Source organism: Rhopalosiphum maidis, chromosome 2, assembly GCF_003676215.2.
Source record: "Rhopalosiphum maidis isolate BTI-1 chromosome 2, ASM367621v3, whole genome shotgun sequence".
Taxonomy (NCBI): domain Eukaryota; kingdom Metazoa; phylum Arthropoda; class Insecta; order Hemiptera; family Aphididae; genus Rhopalosiphum; species Rhopalosiphum maidis.
In genome coordinates this window covers 25,940,182-25,948,326 of record NC_040878.1, presented here as the reverse complement: position 1 = coordinate 25,948,326, position 8,145 = coordinate 25,940,182, and the positions used below count along the sequence as shown (strand labels likewise).

The window sequence follows — 8,145 nt, the reverse complement described above, 5'->3', positions numbered from 1 at the left end:
TATCCTATGTACTAACTGAAAAGTTTAAAACATATTTTCAAAGAGGCCTTTATATTTATAATTATTGATATACAATTTATTTTTATACTGAAACCTTGTAATTTTAGTTAATGATTAAATATAATTACATAACAGTAATATACAATTCAAAATATTTTACATAAAGGCCAAATTATTAATGAAATTTTCATTTTTATTATGTGCTTGAGCACTAGTATAATTATTTTTGATGAACATATTATTTATCGAAATCCTAGATGATTAAATGAAGCATAAAATTAATTTGATTGAAACCTAGACATCATATTTATCACAGCTTATTATCATTCTCAATTCTCAATAAAATAACAAAATATAACCAACAAATCCAGGTTTCAATCTTAAAAAAAATTTTTTTAATAAATTGAATAACTAATAAGATGTAATTGATTATAATATTATATATGACGTATAGTTTTTCTAATAACAATAAAAAAAAAAAAATCATACAGTTGAGATCTAATTTAACTTAGTTTTTGAAAGTATGTATTGAATATAAAATATAAATAAATATGACTGAACTATCAAGAATTATTAATTTTGATCAGGTCTTGATTAAATTATTTTCTGTTTGTCTGCCTGATAGATAAAATTTTCCATTAAATTTGAGTCCAATATTAAGTTAGTCAAATAAATATTATTTAATTATTAATGTATAAGAATATTAATATTGTATTAGAATAATAAATAAATTAATAAATATAATACTATAAATATTATTAAATTTAGTCTCCATATATCACCATACTACTACATGAACCATTAAATGTTAACTTAATAGAACAGTTTAATCAAAGTGACTAAACATTTTTTTTCTCTCACTATTAAGTCTAATTTTGAATGACTAGCATCTAAATGACGGTAAAAGGCACTTGGATATAACAAAAATAAAATAAACTATCATGCAGGTTCATGGAACATTAATAGATGAAAGAAAAAAATTATCACAGTTCACTAATTCCATACATTTATACACAGCAAATAAATATTCAACAACTGAATCTCAAATGTATATCTAATTATATATAACCATTTCTATGGTTTCATACTAAAAATATACAATAATATTCTAATTTTTTTTAACAGGCCCGTATCACAGTAAATTTAACAATGATAACCTTTTACAGTGGTCAGTAATAATTTACATAATATTAATTTATCACAGAAGTAAAAAAAAAAAAAAAGTTATTGTTTATACCATCAACAAACCATATGGAGACATTATAATGAGCCTACTGTGCGGTTCTCCATAAAAAAAATTACATCAGTAGGCTATAATAGTTATGTAAACAATATTGGATTAAACATTGGTAACTTAAACTGATATATCATTGGTAATCTATTTTATAATCTAAAGGTATAATATTAAATAATATTTATAAATAACATTGAAAATAAATACATATAAACATATTTAAAACATTAATTTGATGTGAAAAAGGTCAAAAAAGCAGCATTATAGCCTGTTACATCAATCTACATTGTATTTAGTTAAATCTAGATGTATTTTTAACACGACAAATATTTAATTTATTTTTTGAAATCATATACTTTTAAGCTAGGGGATAGATATTTATAGATAAATATTTAGCTAGATTTATAATAGTTTATAATATAATATAAAGATAAAATGATAAATATCTTAAGAGTTTAATAAAGACTCCAAAAGGATGATTACTATTATTTTTTCAACTGAATGTTTTTAATAGTCTATTGACTAATATATTATGCTTGTAATTTATCTGTGGTAGGGTTGAATATTTTCAAAGTAAGTTTATACTTTATATTTAAAATGGACCATCTTACATTATTTTTCTATTATCATTTCAACAACAGTTTATAAATTTTAACAATATATAACAATAACAATCAAACACTCACACAATAAAAATAACAGGTCAACGATTAATATGGATATAACTAGAAGAAAAATTAACTAAAGGGTAACAACAATAAATTAAAATAATAACAATAAATGTATCATGCGTATTTTTTTGGGTCAAGTTGATGGAAGCTTGTTTACATTGTGTGATGAATCCACTGTAGATGAATTATCTGTAGTTGTATTATTATTGTTGGGACGTGGATGTCTATAAGATACATGTTTCCTTAATGCATCCCTGGATCGAGAAACATGACTACATACTGAACAAGCATACTGTGCATTTTGGTGGGTTTCCATATGAACGCGCAAATTGTAATGATTACTTAGCTGTTTACCACATATGAAACACATTGTATATAGCTTGGATACAGGTGTTCGAGATTTATTATTATCTGACTGTGAACCCTGTACAACTGGACCTATAAACCGTACATAGTTTAATAGTTGAGTAGTTGATACAATAAAATTATTTATATGAATAAACATTATAATATAATCAGGTGAATGTTAGATTAATATTAAATATTAAAAATATTATTTTATGGTTTTTTAATAAAAAATATTTGTGGTGTACATACATATATAAAATATATAGTTGACACTATTATTAAAAATGTACTACAATTTTTAGTAGGTATAGGCCTAATAGAAAATTTTAGATACTAATAACTTATTAGTAATAAGCAGGATAATATTTAACCTAGGTCATCGCTAGATATTGGATGTTACTTAATAATGATTAATAATTAGTCTCATATTAACTCTAGTGCTTCTAAAGTTATTAATAATAGTTTAGACAAATATTAAAATAATATGATACAGCTTATTTATCATAAATCATAATATAGCACAACAAATATACTCAGTGGTGTAGCCAGGATTTCCAAAGGGGGGGGGGGCAACAAAAAAGTATTATATAAAATTCACTGCTGATCGCCTAGACAAAACAACTGGTAACGTTTGTAATCGAACTAGGTACCATAGCTATAGATAATAAATAACATTTCTACTTTTTTTATACTCTATGGATGTACTGATATAAAAACAATAATAAAAACATGCCCTACATCATTGAGTATACTTGCTTTTTTAACTAGGCCCACTTAACATCCATTAATAAAAAATTCCCTAGTCAGATGACCTACTTGCAAAAGTATAATGTATCAGCATGCCAGTTAAGCATGATAACAATTATTGTTATGGATATTATTAATACTATTAAATACATTATTAAGTTAATCTTGTTATTATATTTTATAAAATACTTAAATAATTAATTATTCCAACAGCCACAAAATTGTATTAAATCACATAAATTAATATAAAATGATTATTATTTTAATTTTGAAATATTAATAGTTAATAAAAAATGCATACCTTGAACTAAATCTGTAGGTGTCGGAGCTTCTTCACCATAAGATACATTTATTTCTGATGTGGACGGTTTATGGTCAACAGTAGTTGCTAAGTTTACAGTATCATCTTGATTATCATTTTCTGGAACACGTTTACTTAGATCTTGAGCAACATCTAGATCAGCAAAAGCTTCAGTTTCACTCATTGTTGGTCTTGACATCACTCTATTAAAGGATTCTGATTCTTCAACTCGTGGCCTTTTCCACTTTGATGATTTTTCAAATGTGCCAGATGTATAACCAGGTACCTGATAAATAGTTTTAAACATTTTCTAAGATATAAACATTAAATTTAATTAAAAACTACACTAGTATTGGTGTAAGAAATAAGAATTCATTATTAATATAGATTCAGTATAATATAATATTATTTAAAATAAATAGTTATTACAGTAAAACCTCAGTTATATATCAATTTCTGATACACATAACCTACTGTCATAATGGTATCGTGAATTTTAAATAGTATATTGCACACCTGTATTATGAGTATTTTGCATACTTGTAGAAAAATCTAAGCTAATTTATGAAAAAACCTCGGGATTCATATAAACAAACAAAAATAACTATTTTTTTAAATTATGTAATTTTATCATCATAATACACAATATATACAATATCAAAATTAATAACAGCTATAATAATAAAATCATATTTTTCTTTTATCCGTTATTCACTAGGTCTCATTTTAGACAGTTAATTGAGGTTTTACACTAAATCATAAATGTTGAAGATTATTTCTAAAAAGATCTGCCAGTTAGTAAGTAATTATTTTATACACGTCATGTTTATATAATATGAATAAATAAATAGCATTTTATTTTTTACTTTATATATTTTTAGATGATAGAGTAAAAAATAATTTTAAAAAAAATTAACATAATCATTTTTAAACTTTTTTTCATAACATACTTAGCATTTGCAAATGAAAACAATCTCTTTTCGATATTTATTTTTATTTTCAGTTTTAAAAAATTGAGTTTTATTATTATACTAAATAATAAAAGCAAGATAATAACTGTGAAAATTAATAAGGTATTCAAGCTGTGCAACTTAAAATTTAAAAAAATTAATACCTACATTAGAAAACTCAGCCAAGCCTTTAATGTGTAATGTATCAGCCATGGAAAGCATGCTAGCTAGTTGATGTTCATAAACATTTACTTCACCACTGTACATAAATGTGACTAGAGCACAGAGATCGGTAAATTCAACACCAGGCAAAACAATCACTGGATGATGACTTGCTCCTAATTCCTTTGATAACAATAAAAGTTTTATCAAATTAATTAATTCATATACATAAATATAATACTATTATATAAATTAGAAAGAATATTATATCCACTTAAATTAGACTAGAAATTACTCCATAAAAATGTTATTTAATAATGAATCTTAAATATTTAACAAAATAATATAGTTTAAATGATAAAATTCAGTATATTTAACTTAAAAATAGCATGTTATAACAAACACTATTTTAGTCTTAATATTGTAATATTAAAATAAAATCTTTCAAATGAATTAACAATTGTATTGATCGAGTCTTATTTTTATAATAAAAATAATATAAAAATAAAATATTTCTTACTTTTGTGAGTGCTTTAAATAACTGTTTAAAATAATCACTACATGCAGACAAAACAACACGATGTGCTTTAAGTGTTCTCAAACCAGCACATAATGTAACATCAGTCAGATCATCATGGTTTAAAAGCTGAGGCAGAGTTGACATAAGTGAACTTTGATAATTATGCCATCTGAGACAGAACTGTTGTGACTCCTCTGTACTCATTCTGTGAATGTATGTTTTTACGTAACTGAAAATTATTTTTTATTTTAACAATTTTATAATGTACAAATACAAAAGTTGTTTTTTTTTTTTTTTAATAATTATATTTAAAAGAAGTTTTAATATGACATTGGTTAGTTTCCAGAAGTGTATAAATTTATTTGAAACTTATCAAATTGATTAACTTTTATCTACGTTTTATGTTTATCTTGATAGACTTATGATTTTATTTTATTTAGTTATTATTTATATAAACATTTTTAAACTCTAGGTTATGTGAATTTAATTTATTCTAATATTAATATTGTCTTTAAATTTTTACAATAGTCAATAAGCATTTAACTTAACAATAATATATTTTATTTGTATCTAATCTAAAAATGGTTAAATTAATATTTTGAATATATTTATTTTAATACAAGTATATAATATGAATTTTTTTAACCCGGAGTTTAAAAAATATTAATTTGAATAGCAGCAGCTAAAAAAATCATAGGTCTACCAAGATAAACATACAAAACAGATAAAAGGCAGGTAATAAATTTGATAAGTTTAAAATAACATAATACACTTCTGGAATCTAACCAATGCTATATTGAAACATCTTCAATACAATTAATTTATCTCATTATGAAAAAAAAACTATTTTAAAGATTAAAATAATTAAACAAAACACAGATAAAATCAATTGAACTGAAAACCTTGAACACTACTATCTATGCACAGTACGGTATAATTTTCTATTTTATATACACTTAGCATATCAATGTTTATACCTTCTTTAATAATGTGCTAAATACTAATATTATTTAACATATTTATAAGTAGCTATAATGTAATAGTATTTAAAAATGTAAGATATAACTAACAAATAATAAAATGTATATACTAAAAAAATGTACCTATATAATCTATAATCTAATTTAAAGAATGTGTTCATGGCTATAATACTATTTCTATGATTCTATTTACAACAACTTACAAGGAATATGTCTTAGTATGTCATGTGACATATACTGCCATTTTATATAGTAAGTGTGAGAATTGGAAAACATTTAGGTAAATAAGACCAAGAAAAATATCCCTAGTAAAAAATACTCTTGAAAAGAAATAATTGAAATTTTTTTAAAATAATTTAGTATATAATATTATTGATATACTAAAAAAATAATAATAATTTTACAGATATTGGAAAAATTTCAATTTGACTTTTTTACTCTCCCCTTATATCCCATTGATTGGTTTTAGAAATTTTATTCCATTAAACTACTTAATCAATTGTTATATTTTATACCAATAGTTTTGAGTCATAAAAAATTATATTTTAATTGCAATAATTATTAATTACCGCTAAAGTATTAATTAATTTTTCTACTGACATGTACAATGTACATTTATACAATTCGGATTAATAAAATACTGATTTAATTTTATTTAAGTTTATTATAACACCTATATATAAGGATTTTTTTCTGATCATATTTTATTATTAAATAAACTATTATAAATTGTACAGAAAATCTTTATATATATATATCCAAGTATTATAAAAATATAGGAAATAATTACTAGTAATAAAATATTAATAAATTCATAAGTTGATTTAGATTCAATTGTTAATGCGTTTAATAATTTAAGTAAAAGGCATATTTCATTATAATAAAATTATTTAAGTTGTATGTAATGTATATTTATACATTTATAAGTAATAATTTATTTAAGTTAATTAGCTAATTAAGAAAGAGCCCAAACTAAGAAAATTGCTAAAACTATTGTAAACATACCCTAAAATTTAGGTCTATATACACATATGGGTAAAATATAGTTATATAAATATGAATTCTACTAAATTTTTTAAATAAAATATAGGTATTGAAATAGCAAAATAAATAATTGAGAGTTATGACATTATAGAAAAAACAAGTATAAGTACGTATACATTTCATACTATTAATAAATAATATTTATTTAACCTATTACTATCTTTAGAAACACGAGAAAAAAATGTTAATAAGATATTTTAGAAATTTTTATTTAAAACAGTTGAAATAAACAGATATGAATGATAAAATATGATATATTTAATAAATTTGATTAAATAAAAATTGTAAGAAATACTTTAAGAACAATAGGTAAACAGTAAAACACTTTAACAATTATTAATTCATCTTTCATAAGAAAAAAAAGTATTTAAATTAAACAAAATTGTTTTTTGTTTAGTGGTGATATTATTTCAAATAGGAAAAAACAGTAAACATAATTTATGTTTAATACAAATACTGAAATGCTCAATATGGGTAAGCATGAAAAAAAATTCTTACCTTGATTAAAATGCTTTAAAATGAAGATAATAAACAAAAACAAAGAAATAAAAATATTGTATGACAAAAAGACCAAGATAATGAGCACCCAGAAAATTTGAATTTGATCCAGCCCAATCTAAAATTATAACTCTGGATATGCTGGAAATAGGATTTTTGGACAACGGCCAATCAGAACAAATATTTTATCTTGACCACGGAAATGTTGAATTTTATAACTGGTTCATGTTTTACTCATGAATCATCTTACCTTTTATTCCGACCGATATATTTTACTAGTTTTATTTGCGAAACCTGGTATTTAATTTGGGAACAAGGTAAAAATGAAAACTTACTTATTTGGAAAATTAAAACAAATCTTCAATCAAATTTTATAAGCACTTGCACAATTTTTTTATTTTTTACAATTTTTTTTCAAGTGCACTTGGAGTTTTTGATAAGGTTAAAGAAAAACACGTCACGTGATAAAAAAAACAGCTGCTTTTTCATGTATGTACATAATTGCATTTCATTGCGAATATGGCGGGAATACATATTTAGAACATTTAGATAAAAATGTATTTATTATAATAAATTACTGAAAATAAAATGGTGTATATAATTATATTAATCTAATATAATATTATAATATTAATAAAATATTAATCTGTGCTAAAACATTTTTTAATGATTAGTCTCCCCATACGTACT

The 8,145-nt window shown here is 22.6% G+C and overlaps 1 protein-coding gene across 3 annotated transcripts; it reads right to left on the bottom strand.

Moving 5' to 3' along the window:
- Nucleotides 1-1,131: 1,131 nt before the first annotated feature.
- LOC113552775 (zinc finger protein 131-like) lies at nt 1,132-7,907 on the bottom strand. Of its 3 annotated transcripts, none has more exons than XM_026955696.1 (5): nt 7,791-7,907; nt 4,934-5,162; nt 4,420-4,596; nt 3,302-3,587; nt 1,132-2,343 (listed from the first exon to the last, which is right to left on the bottom strand). In XM_026955696.1, the coding sequence occupies exons 2-5, from the start codon at nt 5,135-5,137 to the stop codon at nt 2,039-2,041; spliced, it is 972 nt and encodes a 323-aa protein (XP_026811497.1). In that variant the 5' UTR covers nt 5,138-5,162; nt 7,791-7,907; the 3' UTR covers nt 1,132-2,038. The 3 variants fall into 3 exon arrangements, with proteins under 3 accessions (XP_026811497.1, XP_026811496.1, XP_026811498.1); XM_026955695.1 differs by having other exon boundaries at nt 7,706-7,836; XM_026955697.2 differs by lacking the exon at nt 7,791-7,907 and adding an exon at nt 7,456-7,680.
- Nucleotides 7,908-8,145: the final 238 nt, after the last annotated feature.

Excerpts from the sequence above, each read along its gene's own strand:
- LOC113552775 (XM_026955696.1), bottom strand. The coding sequence starts at position 5,137 with ATGAGTACAGAGGAGTCACAACAGTTCTGTCTCAGATGGCATAATTAT. Across the intron at positions 3,588-4,419 it reads GCTTGGCTGAGTTTTCTAAT|GTACCTGGTTATACATCTGG; the intron begins GTAGGTATTAAT and ends ACTATTTATCAG. Across the intron at positions 2,344-3,301 it reads ACCTACAGATTTAGTTCAAG|GTCCAGTTGTACAGGGTTCA; the intron begins GTATGCATTTTT and ends TACGGTTTATAG.